The sequence below is a fragment of the Spea bombifrons genome, chromosome 6, assembly GCF_027358695.1.
Source record: "Spea bombifrons isolate aSpeBom1 chromosome 6, aSpeBom1.2.pri, whole genome shotgun sequence".
In the NCBI taxonomy this organism is placed as follows: Eukaryota; Metazoa; Chordata; class Amphibia; order Anura; family Pelobatidae; genus Spea; species Spea bombifrons.
In genome coordinates this window covers 16412636-16437456 of record NC_071092.1, presented here as the reverse complement: position 1 = coordinate 16437456, position 24821 = coordinate 16412636, and the positions used below count along the sequence as shown (strand labels likewise).

The 24821-nt window shown below is 41.6% G+C and overlaps 1 protein-coding gene across 3 annotated transcripts in view; it reads right to left on the bottom strand.

The window, feature by feature from the left end:
- Positions 1-9019: 9019 nt before the first annotated feature.
- Positions 9020-24821, bottom strand: part of LOC128499735 (myomegalin-like) — an 88888-nt gene continuing 73086 nt past the window's right edge. For 2 of the 3 annotated variants that reach the window (XM_053468626.1, XM_053468627.1), the window contains exons 14-18: positions 18691-18917; positions 16543-16686; positions 15885-16023; positions 15397-15443; positions 9020-9769 (exon numbers count right to left, since the gene is read on the bottom strand). In XM_053468626.1, coding sequence (XP_053324601.1) covers positions 9728-9769; positions 15397-15443; positions 15885-16023; positions 16543-16686; positions 18691-18917 — 599 coding nt within the window. In that variant the 3' untranslated portion in view covers positions 9020-9727. Of the gene's footprint in view, positions 9770-15396; positions 15444-15858; positions 16024-16542; positions 16687-18690; positions 18918-24821 lie in introns of all 3 variants that reach the window. The other variant, XR_008354803.1, reaches the window with a different exon arrangement.

The window sequence follows — 24821 nt, the reverse complement described above, 5'->3', positions numbered from 1 at the left end:
TGAAAATTACATATAAATTAAATATAAGTCGGTAATCAATAATAAAGATGTACTTATCTTAAATTTCGAGTTTGATCATTTGACCGTTCCTCACATTGATTGATGCTTGGGTGCTAGGATTTTAGTCAGATACACCATTTTCGGCATGCTTTTAGTAGGTCGGTTATCTCCTTGCTTCTAGTTCTTTTATGTATCTCAGTCATTCATATCAGTCTCACCGTCTGTTTGCTATTCCCTCCTGCTGTGTTTTGCTTCTCACCAAGTTAGGATTGCCTCCATTGCTCCATGGTGTGTAGCTAGATCCTCTCAAATGGGGGTGGCGTCGGTTTGTTATTTTGTCAGCTATGCCAATATCGGGCACTATATTTTGCCCCCGTAGCCAGTCTCAGCTGTATATTGCCGGGATCAATTGGGTAGCTTGGTTGGTTTTGGCATTAAGGCTAGTGCCGATATCGCCACTCGCATCTGCCTCCCTCGTCTCCTTTGTTTCCTTCACCTCCTCCCCTGCTCTCGGCTCCCTCCTCCCAATACACCAGCACGGACGCAGGACGTTACGCTCTACGTATCTGCGTCATCATGCGCGCAGAATCGAGTTCCATATTTCTTAATCCTCTCCTAAAAATGCATGTCTAACGCATATGTATAAATATATATATATATATATATATATATATACAGTGAAGGAAAATATTATTTGATCCCCTGCTGATTTTGGATGTTTGCCCACTGATAAAGACATGATCAGTCTATAATTCTAATGGTAGGTTTATTTGAACAGTGAGAGACAGAATAACAAAAAAAAAATCCAGAATAACGCATTGTCAGAGTGTAGAGATGTTACTGTATGGTGTTAGCATGAGTCTGTGTCTGTTACTATTTCATATTAGCATTTTTGTGTGGAGAGTGGTGTAAGAGTGTGTAAATGTGTATCTTATTGTATGGTGTTAGCAAGAACGTGTTGGTGTTTGGAGCTTAGGGTAGAGATGAAAAAGGGTGTGTAAGCGTATGATGTTAGTTTAGGTGGTTTCTATAGTGAATTAGCATTTTAGTATGTATACATGCTGGTTATGGGATTGGAATATTGAAAAATGGCACTCTCACTACTTACTGTAGGCTGGCCCTTGCTCTCATAAGGGGTGCTTATGGGAGGATCATAAGTCCCCAAGTTTTTTATGAAATGATCATATGCCCTAATACTTCAAGCTCCCTGCTTCATCTGTTTCCAGGCAAATTACAAACGCAACCATTTTTTAATGTATGTCTTAGGTCCGGTTACCTATCTGCACCTATTTTAAGAAAGATACTACATGCTGAAGTTTTATATATGTTATAAATTTATAAGGAGCACAGTAACGGTCGTCTGAAGTTTTCACCACAAAGAAATGCGGGACGCTGCAAACTTTAAGATCTGACTGCTTATTGCACGATTTTATTTTATTTTTATATGTAAGTGCTAAGTTTTTTTTTAAAAAAACCCTTTGTCTCCCGTGAAGAAGAATTGTTGTTAACCGTTTGAAGTACATTTCGGGAGAAAGAAACAGAAGATCATTCTTCCTGTTTGATTCGTATACCACACACGCATATATATATATATATATATATATATATATGTGGCCTTTGGAGAAGCCCTATTTAACGTATGAGCCTGTCCCCTTCAGTCTCCCATAGACATCATAAAACGCATCCGGACGCACCGGTACGTCCTGCCTCCCGGCACTGCACGGTAGATCAGGCTGTCCCCCCCTGCCATCGCTTTCTCCTGCCCGATCTCCTGTAACAGCTTCCGGTGTGAACGCCGGAAAACTGTTACAGTTTTAAATGCCCTATCTAGACCCTGCTGAGATATCCGATCGCTCCGATGAGGCACAGATCACAGACACTGTGATCTCTATGCAAGTCTGTGGGGACTTGCATTTAAATCACAGTGTGATTGGTGCAGGGGGATCACAGGCTCAAAAACAAATCCGCAAACAAAACTAAAAAAAATAAGGATGTGGGGTATCTCCGTAATCAGGAGATGCAGCTAAACAATTTTGGCCAGGTTTCTCTGCCGTAACACATACCCTGTGCAAAAAATCTAAGCAAGGCAGAAGTGTTGATGAAAAAAAGCGCAGGAAATAATTTCTGCGGCCACCTTTGACAGTGATCTGTCAAAAGGTGGCCACATAGCTGCATGAGGAGTACCCAAATATCCCTTATACCATAGTCTGGGTTGTCTGCTTTACAGAATTATATACTTTTGTGGGTATTTTTGGTTTATTTGTTTAAAAGTAGAGTTGCAATTCCATCATACCGAATGTGAAAATTCTATGAATAATGTACATTTTATAGTATGTTCCCTATAAGTGCTGGGAAAGTATGGGAATTCTATATAAATTAGGTATTTCTGAAATCAAGCCACCTGAATTGATAAACTTGGAGGGGATTTTCCATCACTTTTTCTAATTTTCACTAGTTTTTCCAAAATTTCTCATCCTAAATCAAAAACAATAAAAATAAACAATATATAGTTTACATGGGTACACTCTTCGCAGGAAAGGAGAATAATCGCTGAACCGACAAACCGCAAAAATGCTATGGGCTTTGCGGTACCAAAAACCCCTGGGACTGAAGAAGTTCATTTTTATGTTTCATGTTTATGGTTTCATGTTTGGATTGATTGATCTAATTTTGGGGATTACATCCTGTTGGTATCATATATTTTATTTGTATTGCACACTTATTTGGTCACCGGGGTTTTTTGATGTATGTTTAAGTAGGTAAAGTAAAACAACAGTGGGGTTTTGTTTCTTAAAGGTGGACCAGCAACACCCTGTATTGATATTTATTTATTTTTGTATTATACTTTGCGCATCACTTATTGTTTATTGCCGTATTTTCCAGCGTATAAGACGACTTTTTAACCCGTGAAAATCTTCTCAAAAGTCGAGGGTCGTCTTATACGCGGGCTACTGAAACTTACCGAGCCGTTGAATCACGATTCCCCACAAAGCCACGTATCTCTAGGGGAGGGGCGAGCGGAGAAGCCGCCTCCCCTGAGCCGGTCTTCAGGGCCGCGGCGAGGTAGGTGCAAGATCGTGATCTCCCCAACTAGCCCTGATCAGCGGGTGCCCAACATTAGGGAGCACGAGGTCTGGCACTTCAGACCTCGGCTTCCGTGCTCCCTAATCACTACGTGCCGGCTATTGATGCCGAGCGCGGAAATGACGTCATATCCTGGCGCTCGGCATCAATTGCCGGCACGTAGTGATGAGGGAGCAGTAAAGCAGAGGTCTGAAATGACAGACCTCACGCTCCCACAACTGGATGGAAGATGAGAAAGGTAAGAGAAAGGGGTGTAAGTATGTGTATATATATATATGTGTGTGTAAGGTCAGTATATGTGTATGGTCAGGTGTGTGTAAGAGCAGTGTAGGTATTTGTGTGTTTGTAAGCTGGACAGGCATATGTTAGGGAGAACTGACCCACCCAATCCAGGCAGGCTTTGTATACAACAACCAGCCAATCACCAGTAAGGTACATCGCTTGCCGTGATTGGCTGGTTGTTGTATACTGGGTAGAGGGGTAGTCTTTTAAGGCGAGTATAGCCCAAACTCTATATTTTAACTGGAAAAGTTGGGGGTCGTCTCATAAGCCCAGTCGTCTTATACGCCGGAAAATACGGTAATTTGTCTAACATATATCAAATTCAACATTTTTTGGGAGTTTAGTGATGTCACCATGACATTACTGGGATCAACAATGTATGAGAGATCTAGTGCCACACTGCACTGGGAACAGTGCAAAAAAAAAACTAAATAATGATTTTTTATTTTTTTTTAATTGCTCCTTTGCCCTAACACTGTAAAAATTGGGGTGTGTGGCCGGGTAGCCGAACCACATGGATAGACGATAGAGGATGAAGAAGTGGCTATGGTAGTGTGACCACATTTTATTTCTGCCATTCAGGGACACGATATGAAGCGCATGAGATAACACAGGTGTGCGTGTGTGTGTATGTGTGTGTGTATATATATATATATATATATATATATATATATATATATGCATTAGACATGCATTTTTAACTACATAATATGTACTTATCTCTTTGAAGTAAAGACCATGATGGCAGTTAGTTTTCATTCTTTAATATTAGCCTCTGCCTTTCCACGAATCAATTGTATCTATGATACATACAAATAATTTTACAGTCACTCACTAATTCACATAATTTATTCACACAATCATTTTTTCTCTCACTCATTCATACAAATCATTTACATATATTCATTAATCACATTCTCACAGATGAATGAATTCATACTCACTCATTTAGACAATTCATCCACACATTCATTCATACTCTCACGCATTCACACAATTTATCCACACATTATTTTATTTTCTCACTCATTCACACAATCCATCTACACATTCATTCATTCTCTCATTCATTCTCACTCTTTATTTCAATATTGTTACCACCCCCTTTCTCACTATCTACCCCTCTCCCATACCTCTCACTATCTACCCCTCTCCCCTACTTCTCACTATCTACCCCTCTCCCTCCTGTTATGGAACCATTATATATATCAGCAAGAAACGCTTATTGCTTTAATGAATATAAGCTGGCCTCGACCAATAAAGGGTTACACCTCACGCAGATACGTGAGAGACGCAAGTAGCAGTGTATTCAGTTATCTATATTTTACTAACCGCAAGCGCCATTCTGGCTATATCTTGTTGCAGGAAAGTATCTAATATTTGTTTCTAACGGTTTTCTGCCTTTCTGCCTATTTCCGCATAGTTTCAGGATTAACCAATTAATAAGCTTTACGTAACCTGACGTCCCTTTTTGACGTCCCTATATAATCTATAATATAAATAAAATAAAGCAGAGTGATTTTGGACCTGACCCAGAGTGTGTCGTGTGTCTTATTTTTCTCTCCGTGCACGTACATTTATATTCACATAATTTGGAGCAGTTCAACAATTGAAGAAAGGCTTTATTGGAAAGCATCCAAAACACTCCCTTCTCACTATCTAGCCTCTCTCCCTTTGAAGTTCCCTTATCTTGTAGAAGTCCTGCGGTGGGAGGGCGAGGCCTCTGTCTCCCTGCTCTGCCGTGGTGCGCAGGGTATTTTTTAAATGTTTTTATTAATTTTTTTATTTTATTTTACTAATCATATTGTAATTAGAGAGCTGGGCTCCATTGACCTGCATGGTTGAATGCAGAGTTCTCAGGAGGGTCTGGACTAATTGTTCTCACAGTTGGCGCCACCATCTTGTGATGGGCGATCACTTCCTAAGCACTGTTATTTTTTTCAGGGGAGGGCTTTCCTCCCATGATCCACGGCCAGCCTCACCTGTGAGGCTTTTGTGGATCCCGCAAAGCCGCCGATCTTGGCGATAATGAAGCGATCGTGGCATTGCATCTATTAAACTGCACCCTGTACATGTACGGGCTTTGTCACCAATGCGGCGCATCGTGACCCTGTATATGTACCAACTTTGACGTGAAGGGGTTAAGGACATGTTGTACAACCTCGAGTCAGACCTTCATCAATTGGGCTCCCATACCACATGGAGGGAAAGTTTGACGAATTAGTGACAACATTTAATGAGCTGGTTGATCGACACACCACCTTCAGACTAAAGTTACAGATCTTGAAGACCGCTTCTGCAGAAATCATCTCCGTATCAGGGGGATTCCCGAAGAGGTGACTATGGTGGAGTTACCTGAATATGTGTCTACTTTTTTCCGCTCCATGTTCCCGACGACCGAGGGGATTTCCTCATCGACTGTTATGTTTCTAATTTTTTTTTTTTACCCCCCAGCCCCCTCCCCTTTTTATGCATATATATCCGTGGGGAAGGACATTTGTGTGATGCTTGGCCTGTCTTACACTGTTTTCTAGTTGGAGCTTAATAATGGTTATACATGGTCCCGGTTGTATTCTGGGCTGTTCTGTTTCCACGTTTATTATATACCAGTTGGTTATACTGGAACTCACACGCCTTTCACACAAACACTCCAATCTCCCCATCCCCTTCGTAATTTTTTTAAATGTATTTATTTATTTTTACACATTCTTCAATTAGCCTGGAGGTACAGCTCCCCTACTTGTGGATCTTATGTTATCTTATGGTATCATATTTAGTGTGTAGAGGGCTGCAGTTGCTCTGGTACACTAAGCTTATGCATCCTTGCCTGTAGGTGGGAATTTGGTTCGCTTATGACCCCTTTCACACTAGGTTCCTCGTCATGACCATGCTGTATGTGGTTGCATTTAACATCATAGTGCCTGGTCCCCTCCCCTCTATTTTTTTTTTTTTCACACCCGTTGTTTTGCTGGGAGGTTCAGCCCCCCTATTCTAAGATCCTCCATTGGTACTTATCTTATCTTATAGTATAATTTTTAACTTGTGGAGGGCCGTAGTCGTTCTGTTACACTAAGCTAATGTGTCCCTACCTGAAGGTGGGAATTTGGTTTGCTTATGACCTGGAAGTTTTACATACTGTATGTGGTTGCATTTCCCATCCGTTTGCCTGGATAGCCAACCCCCTTCTCCCCTCCCTTTTTTTTTTCTTCTTTCTTCTTCAATGTTGTTATTTAAGTGTGCATTTTTGATTGGCCTCTCCCATTTCACCACTGCTTTTCCCTTTTAGACCTGCCTTATCTGTGGTGCTTACGTAGGGGCTGGCAGTGTACTTCATATCTATGGTCAATTGCTACCAGTCATGTCAAATATTACTCTTCTCTCGATTAATGCAAAGGGCCTCAACACATTCCACAAACGTAACATGCTCTTCCAAGAAGCGAGGTCGCACAAGGCCTCTGTTGTTTTGGAGTGGAAATTTTGTTTCATAGAGACGTCCAGTTCCAGCTCCTGTCTAAGGTGTGTGAGCCTCAGGGCAGTTACATTATTCTTCAAGGCAATCGTAATGGTTCGCTGTGTACTCTACTCAACGTCTACTAAATTGGCCTCACGCCAGAAAAAAAAAATACATGCGTTCACTTACAGACTTGACCCAGCGTCTCACTGCTCTGGAATTGTCCAACAAGGCCTCCTGGTCTACTGATAGCATCACGTTAGCGGTATGTATCAAATCAGAAATCCTCCAGATCCAACTTCAGAGCATGGAATTTATGCTTCATAGATTACATCAAACCTACTACGCTAAAGGCAACAAAGCAGACTCTTTGCTGACCAAGAAACTTAAACAACAGACTGCACAACGTACCACTCACTACCGCCACACCCCTGATGGACATAAGATATATAACCCTAAAGACACTGGAGATAACTTTGTGGATTATTATTTGATGAAACCCTCACTGGGGCCACTGGAGAGGCATGAGAGCTAGCCTGCTCCCTATTGACAATGGGCCCTGGCGTTGCAGAGACTTGTGTGGCTACCCCAAGCAGGAAATCATCTCATCACCTGCCGAGGGGGTTATCTCTGGCATACAGCCAGGATCTGCAACCAGGGGGTGACCACCATTGTTTTACTTTAATATCAGACCCCCCCATGGTGCACAACTATGATGTCCCATCACTACAGACATTTATCCCGGCCAAACCTTGTAACTGGTTTTGGCCAGTAACAGATAGTGGAGGTTGGGATCCTTTTGTATTGTTAATCCCTTTACTGCCCCTGTTGCCTCTGGGTAATTATTGTCCTGAAGGGAGAAGTCGCTCTTGGCCGAGAGGGACAACCTGAAGTCCCTGATCGGTCCGTCACAATTACAAATCCCTATACAATTTATGCTCCCAATCACAGTTTCCACAACTGTCACAAGCGTCCATCTCATCATTTCTGCGTTCCCTTCCATTTCTCCAATTACCGGAAGATCAGTGGCAATCTCTCATCGCACCTCGATGTCTGAGGAGATTGTCCCCAGACGTCCTATCGAATTCATATTACCAGAAATGTAATGCCATACTGACACCATGGCTTTGCTCTCTATTCTCCCACATCATCTCTGTTTGGACAAGCCTGTCTAACTCAGACACCCATTCCTCCCTGGGCTGTTCACCCAGAAAAGGCATTCGTACGTCCAGCTGGAACCAGTACATGTCCTCGCTGGATGGGAGGCACTTACTCTGGTAGCCCTGTTCCCATTGAAGAGCCTCCAACCAGAGATGCCAACGGATATAGCTCTCCGGGAACCTCAGCGGCACTGTAGTATACAGAATCACAGCAATACAGTGCGGTAGCCTCATGACAAGGGCAGCATCGAGGCTTACCCCAATAACAAGACGGAACTCTTACTGAGGTAAAACAGGAACTAACTTTATTGGGGAAACAATCACCATCAGCCTCCAAGAGCCTTTGAATAGACTGGCGGTGAGCTATGGCCAGCATGCATCACACCATATGTAAAACGCACTATGCAGATCATATCCAAATTAGTTATAACAGAAAACCACTCTAACACAAGCCTGTCAGTAGAACCAATAATATTGGTCAGACAGGCAGGATTAAGGGGGAAACTGGGATCCAGAGGGCTCTTGCTCTCTCGCTGTTGCCACCCTGTACCCCTAAACAGGTACAGGGTGACTTAAACATAAATCCAAGCAAAGGAACCAGATATTGTGCTGCAATTAGTGTCCACTGTTGCCTTCTGGAAGTATGTAATGCAATCCAGAGGTCCACCATCTATAATGAGAAATACAGACTTCAGGCGTCACCCAAGTCCCAAGTCACGGAGGCTTCCGTGACAGCGACATACAGTGAAATTGTCCACCTAACTACAACTCGCTGTTTTGTAAATAAATAAATTCAAAGTTAAAGCATACTGTGGTACAGCAAAGGTTGGTCAGTTGGACTAGAATATAGCATCTGGGAAATTACATTATTCACGAGTCTCACGAACAGCCTTGACTGTTTTCTCACTAGCTGGGATTCAAGCAAACAAGATTTCAAAAGAAAACCACTATAACCTGTGTGAAAATTTCATTTGAGTGTGTTGATAACTGGCAATTTGAATTTTCGGAAAGTTGCTGATTGAAGAAATGAATATAAATAATATTAGTGATAACAACCTTTTATTACATCTAAATCTCCCAACATAAGGCATTTGTCTGTTGGCCGCATTCACTCACTCTCTCACATTCTCACATTCTCAATCTCTCTTTTCCTACCTCCTCTACTGACTACTTCTGCATCTTCTTGTTCGTAATCATCATTCTTCTACCGTTTGTCTTTCATCTTCTCTCCTTTATCTTTTATAATCTCTCTTCTATCTTTATTCGAATCTCTGCAGACATAAACTGGCGCGATCATCAATTTTGCCGTAACATGAACTTCCACACAAAGCACAGCGCTTTTAGTGACGTCCTCTACGCGGACTGGAAGATTGAGGGAGAGGACGTCAAAGAAAGCATCACAATTTTGTCAACAAAGATAAAAGAAGGTAGAAGAGAGAAGATAAAGAACAAGAAGATGCATAAGTGGCCAGCAGAAGCAGAAATGGTTGGCAGAAAAACATTAAGAGAGTGTGAGAGTGAAAGGCCCTGTGAAATGCTTAGCTTTTTGCTTCATTTTCATCCGCTTCGTGGAGGGTCTCGTTTTCATCGTTTCGTACAAATTGCTGAATGCACAACTATAGCCAGTTTTTAACATATAGTCTTCAATGTCTTTTATGTTTCAATAACAATCTGTTGCATTTCCACTCCTCTTGCCTTTTTATTGATTTCATTAACGTATTCTTTTGCGAGAGTTCCTGGAAGGTCAATGTTATTTTGTTGTAGATCTTTGAAGACTCTTGTGGGACTTGATCTACAAGGTCAACAGAAAGAAATAAACAAAAAGCTTTAGTGTGATTTTAAGTATGACTTGATATAAATGGTAATAACGCACGTTTAATACCAAACTCAAGCTACTGCTAATGTACAGTCTTCAGCAATCTATGTCAATCAAATAATTAATTGATATGCCAATATATATAACAGTCCAGAGAATCCTGACCACCACAGTTATGGGGTTTGGTTACCTACTCGGCACTACCCGGAGCTAAGGGTGAGAGCTGAAAAGGATGTCATTATAAAACAATAATGGTGTTTTGTCCTTGTGTGTTAACTCTTTAGTTATGTGCTTTCTAGACTAAAAATGTCCCACCTCTGGCCCAAGTTTGATGATCTTGTCAAGGAGGCTCACAGTCCATGAGAAATTGGATTAATTTAAAGGTATTTTACTAAAGGCAGTAGATCATTGCATTAATCTCTAAAAGACAGGGGGAATGTAATATTCTGTATGTTATATTCCCCAAAAATCTCTATTTAAGGCTGAGGGCTTTTTTACATGCTTTGCTATTGTCACCGATCATGCTTAATTGCAGCTGTTATTGGTGGCAGAACCACTGCTATTATCCGTCCAAAGACCCCCACAGCACCTGTCCCAGCACAACTAGATATGACATAATTTCATGTATTATCATATGTAGGCAGCGTGTGAGGACCACAAGGGAGCAGAAGAGCTGTCACCACCCAGTGACAGAGTACTCACTCCTGAATCAACAAGTTGGGGTGTGTGTGTATGTTAGTGTCCATGTTGTCTGGATCCTAGATCCAGATGGCCAGCAGGAAGTGCACATATGACGCGTGGCTGGAAGTGGGGCTTGCTGGGCAGAAGATTTATAACTCCAAAACTGCTCAGTAGAGGCACCCTGTTGTGGTCCTGCTATATTGGAAACTGTGTTTGCTGTTATTGACCCTCGGCTTACCTGACTGCTATTCAGTCTAGTGATTTTGATCCTTTACTGTCCTACTTGTGTACTGTACCTGGCTTGTCTGACTACATGCACTGTTTACCAACCTCTGGCTGGTATGACTACCCATTTACTGTACCAAACCCGGCTCTGTCTAACTACCCATTCCTCATTAACCCCTGGCATTCTGTATCTATCAGTACTGAACTTTACCCACCTACACATGAGCCACCTCACTGTTTGGATCATCTAAGTCACTGTCCAATTAGCTTGGGGCCCAACACCTTGCTAGGTGACTCAGTGGTAAGTGCTCATTTGGTGATGGCGGACGTGACAGCATGTATATACACTTTGCATGTAAGTACGTTACTGTGTGTATGTGTATGTTACTGCTTGTGTCTAGGTATGTTACTGTGCATGTGTAAGTATGTTTCTGTGTGTGTGTGTTAGTATGCGTGTGGGTATGTTAATATATTGGTGTGTGTAAGAGGAGCTTGGAGGCCTCCACAGTAAGTCTCGCAGGGGGTCCCAGCTGTTTTTCATTTGCCTTTGTGTGTTGATGAATATCAGAGTAGCAGCAAAAGGATGGAAGCAGCTCCTGTAACAAGTATATTTGGCCATATCTAGTCCCAGAGTGAATTAAAAAGTACTATATAATATATATATATAAGTGTTGTCACCACAGGGACAAGTACCCTCTGTTGCTTGTCCTGTCCCTTTGCTCCCTGCAGCCTCTCCCCAGCCCTTCCAGATCCCCTCTTATTCTCACAGCCCCTTCCTGCTCCCTTCTGGGTCCCTCCGCTCTGACTCTTTCTTCCCCTCTGGTCTGACCCGCCCCCTTTTTACAACAGCTGGGCTAAATCCCTGCGATTGCATAGGGAATCAGGCTGTCACACAATCTGTGGACCTGAGCTGTCAAGTTGAATATAACAATGCCGATCTCTCCAGGTGATAACCTTGATGTGGCAGAGACACAAGGTATGAGCTGCAGTGAAGAAATAGCTCTGCTCAAGGTAAGAGGATGGGGGGATAAAATTAGCCAGCAGCATCCATGTAGAAGGGAATAGGGAGGGAGAAGAGTTGGCAGAGAAAATATGTGTGTGACAGTTTATAGTGTTTGGGAATGTGTATATGGATAGCTCTGATGTGTTTGTGAGCCTGTATATTAGTGTATGATGTTAGAATGTGTGTTACTGTATGATATTAGCATGAAGGTATGTGTTAGTTTATGATGTTAGCACATGTGTGCGTCTGTGACTGTACAGTGTTAGTGTCAGGACAGGAACGATACTTATCTGTGCACCTGCTGCTTGACACATCCTCCAGCCGCTCTTGGCACTCTTAAAGGGACTTCGTCTAGGAAATTGGGCAGGTAATTAGGGGGCTTCCTGAGACTACCTAAACAACTGACACCTTTTCCAAGGTGCTCAGTTGGTCCGCTGCTACAGTGTACCTGTTGCCTGCCATCCTGCTTGGTGCCTGTGTTTAACCATTGGTTCAGTGCCTGCTGCTTACGTTTCTGGGATCTGTACCCTGCAAGTCTGCTTCGTGTCTCACTTGTGTCCTCTGCCTGGACCATCGTATCTCCTGCACCAGAATTCCTGTGGTCTGCTCATCGTCTTCTACACTCTCCATCACCCGCTCCCTGCTCAACTCACTACTAGTGAGCATCCCCTTGAAAAAGGTAGAACCGAAACGGCGTAGGGGAGTGGAGGTACAATATGGGTAAGCATTGTGGATAATTTGAGGACCTTTTTCTTGATTATTATTTATGTGTGTATTGAAGATATAATTGGTCCAATGAATCTATGTATATGTAGTGTGTGCACTCCATGGTGAGTTGTAATATAAATGATTTTGTAACATTCAAGCACCTTACAATTGACTCCCTATTTAGATGCACTCAATGCACTTTATATTTATGCTGCCATAGTCCCTCCATGTGCTCAGATTAATCTTGCAAAAACCTCTGTTGTCTATACTATGAGATATACTATATGTTTTTATATTTGATTGATTTTCTGTGTAATAAAAATTATTTATTTTAATTGAAAATACAAGGGCTTGTGTATAACTCTATTTCATATTATGTGTATCAACTCACTACTAGCAGTCTGCCATGCTACCTCCTAGTTAGTGGGTAGTACAGGGTTCGGCCTTCCTGCTTAAGATTCCTCCTCTTCTGGGCCAGGCAGGCCTAACAATTACTACATGGTATTAGCATGAATGTGTGTCAGCTATAGTGTTTGAGTATGTATGTTATGTATGTTAGTGCATGGTTTTAGAGTATCAGGGATGAGCCTGGGGTTGGTGGCATGGCAAGGAAGGAGAGTAAAGCAGAAGAAAAATAGAGTGTGTGTATGTATATGTAAGTGTAGAGTGATTGTGTGCTATTGTATGTTGTTAGGGGACACAATATTTGTGTCTAAGTTACGAGCAGTGGTGGTGTTAAAAAAAATACAGCACCCAGGTGCCACTAACTCATCCCTGCTCCTGGTAGTGTATGTGCCTGTATGCTGCAGCCCCAATGACAGGGGAAACCTAATGAGGAAACCAATGATTGATGGAGAGGGGAACCCCACTGGCGATGTGTTAATAGGCATGCCTGGGGTCACAAAAGACCCTCAAATGTGATCTATAAGAGTCTGTCAATGTAACAAAAGTGTTGTCAAAAATATGTGTTGTGGTGGTTTGAGATATGAAGGGTTAAAACAAAAACAGAAGTGAGAAGAAAAAAGAGATGGAGAGACAGAAGAAAGAGGAAGAGACAGAACAAAGGAAGAGAGAGAGAGACATAGAAAGAGAAACACTTTATACATGGATCCCTTGAAAGTAATTGCCCGCTGTTGTCAGGTTGTAGGATACAAGGTGAGGAACCCAGTATGCAGGCTATCTTCCTAGGATAGGAAGGTCAGGGCGGGAGAGAGCAGCGAAGTCCGTAAAACAAGCCAATAGGTCGCCCAGCCCCCGTGCGTGGTGCCGTTGATGCGCGTCCCCTGCCTAGTCCATTCAGGAATCCAGAAAAGGAAGGTGCTTGCCTAAACACAGTCTTTGGAGCTGGTTCATGGAGGACGGAGGTTGCGGCGGCGTGGGAGCTAGTACCCGCTATCGGCAGTGACTCAGGAGAGTCGCTTCGCCGCAGACTTTGATTGTTTCCCCGCGGATCCTGTCAGCTGTATTATTATTTGCATGCGCCTACACAGATGCACCTACCCCATCCCTTGTGGTTGTGGCAGCACCATGAGATTTCTGAGGGAACAACAAGCCTTCTGGCTTGTCAGGTCAAACGACAGCCTGATCTCCCGTGCAGCGGCAGGGATGTGTCCCTGACGCTGCACGAAGGGCTGGACGTATCGGGACTGAAGGGGTTAAAATATGTCCCAGGGAAAGATGTTGTTTGTTTACAAACTGCACTACTGGCAGTTTGCAAAACATGGTAAGGGTCCCTGGGGCGGAGCATCTGGAAGAGCAGGGTGGGCCAGTGCTCCAACAGCACTAATTGCTGTATTGATCCAGTCCAGAGCCTGCATTCTGGACAGGAGCTCCACAGGTGTGGACTAAGTAGCAGCTCACCTGTGGTTGATTAAGTAGCAGGCAGAGGGTAAAAGGAATTGAGCCTGATTCAGAGGGAGAGGCAATTGTTATTCCAGCTGGGAGAGCAGTTTTGATGGTAACTTGTGACTTGTTAGAAGGTGAATGTTTGGAGCTGTTTTGTACTAAGCAATTGCTCAAGCAAAGGCTGTTATCATGTGCTGCTTATAACTGTTGCTGTTTATTCCTGTAAAATAAACATTGAAACTGAGCTGGATGTGTCCTGGGCTTCATTAACCCTAGAAGACTGTGGTAACAACCAAGATCCTTGACAAAAATCCCAAGGAAAAGGGAGGCCTGTCACAATATATACACAGTATCTCACAAAAGTGAGTACACCCCTCACATTTTTGTAAATATTTTATATCTTTTCAAGTAATGCGTGTACAGCCTGTATAACAGTGTAAATTTGCTGTTCCCTTAAAAATAACTCAAAACACAGAAATTAATGTCTAAACCTTGGCAACAAAAGTGAGTACACCCCTAAGTGGAAATGTCTAAATTGGGCCCATTTAGCCATTTCCCCTCCCCGGTGTCATGTGACTCGTTAGTGTTACAAGGTCTCAGGTGTAAATGGGGAGCGGGTGTGTTACATTTGGTGTTATCGCTCTCATACTCGTCACCGGAAGTTCAACATGGCACCTAATGGCAAAGAACTCTCTGGGGATCTGAAAAAAAAGAATTCTTGCTCTACATAAAGATGGCCTAGGTTATAAGAAGATTGCCAAGAGCCTGAAACTGAGCTGCAGCACGGTGGGCAAGACCATACAGTGTTTTCACAGGACAGGTTCCACTCAGAACAGGCCTCACCATGGTCGACCAAAGTAGTTGAATGCACGTGCTCAGCATCATATCCAGAGGTTGTCTGTGGGAATAGACGTATGAGTGCTGCAAGCATTGCTGCAGAGAAATTGGTCTTATTGAAAATAATACAGGGTTTTCTCAGGGCAGCTACCACCTTAGACATAGGCAATTCATTACAGCTACTATACCCTACAAATGTGTTTACCTTATTTAAAAATATGTTCAACATATGTGCCAGTACAAATATGTTTTGGTCTCCTAGAGGCTTTGAAAGTACCGTAATAGTGTTAAGTTGATTTTTTACCTGTAGATTTGACCTTGCTCTCTTCAGCACATCATTTGTTCTTGTAACTGGAATCAAATATACATTCAGAAAATAAAGACCATCTTTAAACATAACACACAGGAAAGTTATATACTGAATGACATATTGTAGTTGCATGTGTAAGGAATGTACCCCAATAAGCCAGGATTGCACATCTTACCATCAGTAAACCTTCATTGAAATAATTATATTAGCTATAATACTGGGCTACCTGGAATATCAATGCCAATGTACTATAAAAACCATTTCTAGGAGAAACCGCTGTTGGGCAGGAATAGCTATTTGATTTATAAATATGATCCCTTATCCAGTAAAAGATCCCTTGATCTACCTAAACAGCACAGGTAAGGCTTTAAGAGATGTCGCTGGCATTTTGAGGTTTGAGTCCATTTAAAGTCAACTATTTAACATTGCATATATGCATTTAGTTATAATACCAACTCTATGTATAAGCTAAAACTGCATACGGTGGCTAATGATGAAGTGCTCCATGCTTTCTTTGGCACAGTTTGTGGTTTTCAGATGGCTTTTCGCTTCCTGAAGCTTTTTTTCCTGTTCCCTCAGCTTGGCTTTTAGCTGGTAAATCTCATCTTGCATTAGCTTCTCCTGTTTCAAAAATAGTAGTCGGTTTACAAAGTGTTATTTACTAACTTTCTTAATAAATATAGTAGCATTTTAGAATAGGAAGGTTAGGTAGAAGGGTTGAACTTGAGAGACTTAGGTCTTTTTTCAACCTTATGTACTATGTAACTATATATGAAATAGATCCCAATAAAATACAATTTCACTAACAGCAGTTAATTATGAAAGTGTGAAAGTGGAGAATATGTATCCATACATACTACAATGACGATAAATAAATACAATTAATTTTAAATTACCTTTTATCGGTTTGATACAATACATCTTTAATGTGCCAGGCACTTATTGTTGGCCAAAACAAAAAAAACAGTTTAACCCCTTCATGACAAAGGCCGAACATGTATGGGCTCACAATGCATTGTTTTTAATGGGTTTAAGGACAACCAATTGTCCTTAAGGGGTAAACATTTTTATTTAGCTTCATTTTGTTAGAACTCTTCTCCAATAACCCAATAGAAATAGCATTATGTATCCATGCTTTACCTCTTTCTTTTGTTCAACAATGCTTTGCATACTAGGCAGAGCTGCCCTCCAAAACATGCCAATCAGTGAACTGGACTCCTCTAAAATCTGTTGCAAAGTGTTTGTTGCAGAAAAAAGTTTCTTGATGCTTTCATAATCTAGGGCCTGAAAAAAAATAATTATTTACTCATTTCCTTTTTTAATTGTTTTGCTTGTTCGGGTTGCTATTGGGACTAAATGACAGTACATTTTTATGGTGTTTTACAGCATGGGAGTATGCATTGTTTAGTTATTGCAGTTGGAATACCAGACTTCAGTCTCTTTGCCTCTACTGAGAAAAAAACGCTTAGTAGCACTTCAAATTATTGAAACTGCAGCAGATTACATGTATGTTAGCAATACATAAGTCCGTCTAGGCCGCCTGAAATCTAATCTAAACGAACGTTGCGTGCTGATGGCGCCAGCTGGCGCTACTATAATACTTTTTTTAAAAAAATGTAATATGGCAAGCCGGTCTGGGGACAAACAACGTAATGCTTTTTTAAATTATTAAACAAAAATCTCTGTGTCTTTATGTGTACACAAGTTCCCCAATCAGCCAAATTGTCATGTTACATACTACTTGTTATGTCCTGTCTACCCAGTGGACACGGCGGCGTGGATAGCGGATGTGGCTCGTGGGGCGGCCTACATGTGCAGGTCGGGCCTGCTGGGCCTGCACTTGACACGGAGTTAAATGGACAGGGAGCATGTATGTGTGTGGGTGAGTGCACGCTTGGGGCATGTGTGTTTTTGATTGGGGTATGTAAATGTAAGGGCGTGTCAGGGTCCGGCGACCCGACGTGGTACCTTATATGGACGCCCGCTACCCGCGGGCATCGGATCCAGCGCATCTCCTGCTGGTCTCCCCGTCTGGCCGGCTGTCTCACCTTTATTGTTCCCCGAACAGTGTTCGCGGGAACTCGCCGCTGTAGCCTCCCACTCGGGGGCGGAGCTTCCCCCGAGCGGCAAGTTTAAAACCGAGCACTGAGCTTTGCTCAGTGCTCAGTTATTGTGCTTCCTGCCATATCCTGAGTGCGTTCCTTGTGATTGCTTTTCCGTGTACCTACCTGGCTTTCCTCTGACCTCGCTCCTGCCTGACCCTTATCCACTAAACGGCTCGTGTCCTGACTTTGATTTGCCTGATCCTCCTGTACCTCGTTGCCCGCCCGTGTACCGTACTGTGGCTTATCCTGACTCCGTCTGGGCCTTGTCTACTAAGCGCCTCTGCCTGCATATTGAGCTCTGTTTCCCTATAAACTTATCCTTCCCGGTTATTGTTCCTGACAGGGCGGGAGTCCCTAGGGGATAAAAGGTGCCCTCTGGTTGACCCCGGTCACTGTCACCTTTTACAGAAACAGTCAACAGACTTACCTGCTTCCCACCCTCCCTCCCTCCCTAATTTTTATGTACTAACTTTCTTTCTTTTGTCACAGCTGGTGGTTTGTGTGTCCTTGTCGGTCTGGTTTTGGTAAGTGATGGAGTTTGGATGCTGGTGTGATAGAAGGCTCAATCCTCCCCTAACCTTGGTAATGTTTGAATGTATTATGTGTTATGTAGATTTGTATTTAGTATTTATTGTGTGGTTTATTGTATTTATGTTTATTGGTTTTATGGTGTTTAGGCCAACACAATGTTTGTGGTTATTGTTAATAAAAATATGCTGTGGCCTGTTTTATCCAATTTCAGTCTCCGTGTCGTTACTTGGTGGGTTTTAGGTGGTAACTGGTTTGCAGTGCACGGTACACACTACCTACATACATGTTGTCTGTTGTTAGACATTCCAATGAACTGTTCCCAAATGCTCAACGAGCAATACAGTAAAAATCTATTTGGGTAAGCACCGGTAGGAACAACTACTAAATATAAAAAGAGTCATTTAATAATCAATATTTAAAACAATTAAATAAAAGAGGATGAAAGATACATACATAAAAAATTATATGTTATCATTTAAAAAGCTGTGGCATAATGTTTCTGTCTGGTGCTGTGAACTTACACCAAAAGCTAAATATGTGTAGTTGAAGCATACAACCATTGTTTTAGTGGCTTTGCTAACAAAAAAACAAAGAAGACAAATGAATTCTGATCCATTATAATCACATAAATTTGTCACTGACTTTCCAATACCTTAGTTCCATGAATTTCCAGAAATGGTATATTAAGGGAAGATTGTATGAGCGTTTTAATGTTCTTCATTAACATTTTCCCCTCCAGTATCTGCTGCTTCAAAGCATTGAAGTCATCAAAATGCCCGATTACATGGCATCCATTTTTGTTTACAAACGATACATCAGTAACATTCTCTTCCAAGTGTTGTGCATTATACTTCATAGAAGATTGATTGGAACGCGTGTCTGGAAAAAAAAATTAAGGCATACTAAATGGGTCTAAAAATAATGAAAAAATAAATACAAGAACAAGGCAACCAAGAAGTGGAGTTATGCATGATACTTGGTATTAAATTAAGTTTATTAGGACAGGCTGCAGTCCATTTTACAGTGGACTTAAAGTTAAAGCAGAACAGCAAGGAAAAAGACAAAACACAGTAAAAAAAATGCTGCACATGAGGATGGGGAGCCGAGGGACCTTCTATATAAACAAATGAAGAATTTAATTATAAGAAAGGTAAATCAGTCATCCATAAGTCCCAATAGGAACATTTCTTTGCAGAATTAAAGTAGGACTTACATAATTGCCTTTCCATTTTTATTTGGAGTTTCAACCGGGAAATAACCATATACCATGAGATATTTAATCAATGGACAATAAATGATTTTTCCTTATGTTGGCCAGTTTAAGTGTAGAAGGTCTACTATGGGGGATCTGTCCAGTACTTTTGATTTTAAGGTGGTAATACCGTCATGAGTATTTTCCCAAACATCTTTGGGGGCATTTCCACCAAATATGTAGATAAGTTCCTTTTTCTCACTTGCACCTCCAGCATACATCTGGGCTATTTGGAAACATTTGTGAATCCAAGTTGGAACCAGATACCATCTGTTCATAAGTTTAAAGTGCGTTTCTGCTAAGTTAAAAGAATGGATGGCAGAAATGACTTCAGAATAAGATTTACACCATCTTCCCGGGTCTATCCTGCAATTCTTTTTCCCATATAGCAATAGCCAGTGGTACAATCGGAGGTCTGGAAAGTTGTGTCAATTCCAGTCCTTTAGACAGCACCTTATCAACATTATAGCCCATAAAGATTTTTTTGATCATGAGAGAGATCTCCCTGGTTGGGTTGCTTAAATCCTTAATTAAGAAGTCCTTAATTCTCAGATAGCTGTATATATCTGAGATAGTCAGATAGAATTCCTGTATTAGTTGAGGGAAAGGTTTAGGTCATAATTTCAAATTTCAAATGGTGGTATTTTAAATCTTTCGATGCACGTATACTACTGCCACCCTTCAAACTTTGTGGTAGTAATTTATTTTGTGTTTTTTAATCACAAAAATTGCACTTCAGGTGTGGATTTACAGCTCCTGGTGCATATCACCCCAATATGTGTTCAGCAACATCTCCCGAGTACAGTGATATCCCCATGCATGGGTTTGTCGGGTTGTTTGGGAGGTAAAATGCCACATTTAGGAAGTGCACATTTTTTAACTTGGAACTTTGACATTTGGTCCTACAGCCCCCATGTCATAATAGGGCCATCTTTGATGCTGGCTATTTCAATTTACCCCATCAAACCATATATTTTTTAAAACTAGACACCCCAAAGCTGACTTCTCCTGTAGAGGAGTCACTATCAGACTTGGGCCATTTAAATGGAGTCAAGTAGAAATGGGATTATTTAAAGGTTGAATTATTGAAGATAACACTTGTATTAGGCTAGTCAGTTAGAGTAAAAAAAATTAAAGAAACCACTGTGGTACTCCACAGAAGTGGCCAAAATTGTAAAAAACAAGAAGTTAGCCTTTAGTAAATACAAAAAAAAACCTGAAGTGAGGAAGATAGACAGATTGTGAGGAGTGTTGTTTTTGGGAGCTGCGGAACTTGTAGGGGTATTTATATACATTATTGTCATTTTCACGTGAAGGTGTTTTTTTCTGTTTCACTATACGATTAGGCAGAAAGAAGCAAAGCAAGTTATAAGAGCTGCCAAATCACACGCAGAAGAGAGAATTGCCCTGTCAGTAAAAAAAGGGAGATAAAACAATTTTTTAGATATATAAATGAGAAAAAGAAAGTAAAACAAGGATCAGTTAAATTAAAAACAAAAGGAAGGTATGTAGAAGAGAATAAAGGTCTACCTGACTGCCTCAACGAATATTTCTGTTCAGTTTTTACAAATGAAAATGAAGAAAAGGGACCTCGGTCATTTGATACATGTGAGTTTATCAAGGCAGAGGTTCTATTTTAGTTGTCTAAAATAAAGGCAAATTAGTCAAATAATTAAAAGAGCTTTGTGGTGTACTAGCAAAATTGTTAACAGATTTATATAGGAGACATATCAAACTGCAATCTCTGAGTTTAGATACCAATATTGTTGAATGGATTAGGCAGTGGCTGAGTGACAGAAAACAGAGGATTGTAGTCAATGGCGTATATTCAGAGCGGTACCTCAGGGATCTGTACTTGGACCCATTCTCTTTTTTATTAGCGATATTACAGAAGGTATTGATAGTAAGGTATGTCTTTTTGCTGATGACACAAAAATTTTTAACAGGGTTGATGTTCCTGGAGGGAGAAGCTAAATGGCAAATTATTTAGGTAAAATGGAAAAATGGTCAGAGCTGTGGCAACTGGCATTTAATGTGGATAAATGCAAACTAAGGCATCTAGGACATAAAAACCCAAGGACAGAGTATAGAATATTTGATACTGTCCAAACCTCAACGTGTGAGGAAAGGGATCTAGGAGCAATTATTTCTGAAGATTTCAAGGTAGGTAGATAATGCAATAGAGCAGCAGGAAATGCTAGCATAATGCTTGGTTGTATAGGGATAGGTATTAACAGTAGAAAGCGGGAAGTGCTAAGGTCGTCGTACAAAGCACTGGTGAGACCTCACTTGCAGTATTCAGTGGCGTCTCCAACGTTCATATTTAGGGGGGGCACATGGGGGGCCAGGGACCAAAGTATGGGGCCAATTATAAAATGGTACATATACAATATATACCGTATTGGCTCGAATATAGGCCGCACTTTTTTCCCCCACTTTAAGTCTTTAAAGTGGGGGTGCGGCCTATATTCGGGGTCTAGCGCCCGACGCCCGGGACATGCAGTCCCGGGCGCCGGGCAGGCAGCGGGGTTAGGATACAGATCCCCCGCAGCGGTGCAGGGGACCTGCATCCTACTCCCTGATACGCTCAGACAGCCTCCCCTGCCAGCACTTCCCACGGGGGGTGCCGGCACGGGAGGTTGTCTAAGCGCATTGTGCGGACCGTCTTACCTCTGCCCCCCCCCCCGGACTTACCAGAGCAGACTCCCGGGTGTCTTGCGGGGCCGGAGGGGGACATCTATGCACATCGTGTATACAACTCCCGGTGCCGGCACTCAGCGGAAGTGCCGGCACCGGAAGTTGTATACGCGTATTGCGTAGATGTCTTCCGCCGGCCCTGTAAGACACCCGGGAGTCTGCTCTGGTAAGTCGGGGGGGGGTGTGTAAAATGCATCGTGCGGACGTTCGGACGATGCGCTTAGACAACCTCCCGTGCCGGCACTCCCCCCGTGGGAAGTGCTGGCACGGGGGGCTGTCTGAGCGTTTCAGACCGTAGGATACAGGTCCCCTGCACCGCTGCGGGGGATCTGTATCCTAACCCCGCTGCCTGCAGTCCCGGGTGTCGGGCGCTAGACCCCGAATATAGGCCGCACCCTATAAAAGTGCGGCCTATATTCGGGCCAATACGGTATATATATATGCGTTAGACGTGCATTTTTAACTACATAATATGTACTTATCTCTTTGAAGTAAAGACCGTGATTGAAACATGATTTCAAAATAACAGCTGAACTGGCAGTTATTTTTCATTCTTTAATATTAGCCCCTGCTGCCAATATATATATAAATATTAGACCCCGCTACCGATATATAGAAATATTACACCCTGCTTCCGATATATATTAATATTAGCCCCTGCTGCGGATATATACTTATATTATACCCTGCTGCCGATATACATAAAAATGATACCCTGCTGCCGATATAATAATATTTGACCCCGCAGCCAATATATATTAATATTAGCCCCTACTGCTGATGTATATTTTAATATTAGCCCCTGCAGCCAATAAATATTAGCCCCTGCAGCCAAAATTTATTGATAATAGCCCCTGCAGCCAATATATATTAATATTAGCCACTGCTGCCGATATATATATATAAATATTAGACCCTGCTGCCAATATGAATATAAATAGTAGACCCTGCTGCCAATAAATATTAATATTAGCCCCGGCTGCCAATATATGTTAATATTAGCCCCTGCTGCCAATATATATATTAATATTAGCCCCTGCTGCTGATATTTATTAATATTAGACCCTGCTGCCGAAATATATTATTATTCGTCCCTGCTACCGATATATATTATAAGTCCCTGCTTCCGATATATATTAATATTAGCCCCTGCAGACAATATATATTAATATTAGACCCTGCTGCCAATATATATAAATATTAAACCCTGCTGCCAATATATAAATAAAAATTAGCCCCTGCTGCCAAAACATATATAAATATTTGCCCCTGCTGCCAATATATATATATATATATATATATATATATATATATATAAATATTAGACCCTGTTGCCAATATATTTTATAGTGAAAAAATTGGACCCTACCCAAGCATTTTCTTTGGGCCCCGCTCAACGCTCCCTTGCATGCAATCACTCCCTCCGCTACCACACCAAAAAATATATATTTGCCACACTGACTGCAGATTAGGGGAAGACAGTGAGAGTCAGTGCAGTCTTCCCTCCTTCTGACTGCACCGTGACATTGAGAGGTCCTCTCCCCTGTAATCATCCCCAGAGTCCCTTTGTCCCCTCATTCACTAAACCACACCACTCTTTTACTTATACCCTGTAGTTCAGGTATAGATCAAATAAACAACACATGGAAATAGCACATGCAACTGAATAAGACAGATATACATAAATAATGTATGGGAACATAGCATTGCAGGTATAAACCAACAGAACACACAAACACAGCATTGCAGGTATAGATCAACTGGAAATCACATGTAAACTCAGCACTGAAGGTATAGATCAAATAAACAACACATAAAAACAGCACTCCAGGTATTGGTCAACTGAATAAGACATACAAATCCTATATTTGCAGGTAAACATAAATAATGTATGGAAACATAGCAGATACAGATCAACAAAATAACACAAAACCCAGCTTTGCAGGTATCTATAAATTGGAAATTACATATAAACTCTGCATTAAAGGTATAGATAAAACCCCCTAAATTACAGGCGTAGATCACAGGTTGCACACCCCAAAGTCAACCCTGGCGTCCACATTGCCCACATAGAACCTGACCAGCACCCAAATCACACACACATTTGTCGCCAAACAGCCCAGCATGAGTCAACTTTGTCCCCAAACAGCTGAGCGTACGCCATCTTTGTCCCATAAACACGCTACTTGTGCCATCTTTGTCCCCAGTGCTTAAATACCCTGCTTATACCATCTTTGCTTTTTTGAAAAATCAATAATACACCTATGATTCACACAAACACTTTTATAGTCACTCACTAATTCACTTTCATTCACACAATCATTTATTCTTTCACACAAATTATTAACACATATTCATTAATGCATCCACACATTAATCCATTCATTCTCTCTCTCATTGTGACCCTTTATTTCAATATTCTTGCCACCCTCCCTTCTCCCTATCTACCCCCTCTGCCCCCCCCCGGCCGAAGCCACTGGCAGTATTGTGTACAGTACTGGAGACCGTATCTCCAGAAGGATATAGATATGTTGGAGAAAATTCAGAGAATCGCTACTAAAATGGTTCATGGATTACAGGAGAAAACTTACCAGTAAAGGTTAAAGGATCTTAACATATATAGCCTGGAAGAAAGACATCACAGGGAGGGGATATGATAGAAACATTTAAATACTTAAAGGAAATCAACACGATTAGAAATACTACCACAACAAGAGGACATAGTCTTAAGCTAGAGGGGCAAAGGTTTAAAGATAACATCAATAAATATTAACGTATTTGCTCGATTATAAGACAAGGTTTTAATATCCCTCATCTTATATTCAAGGTCGTCT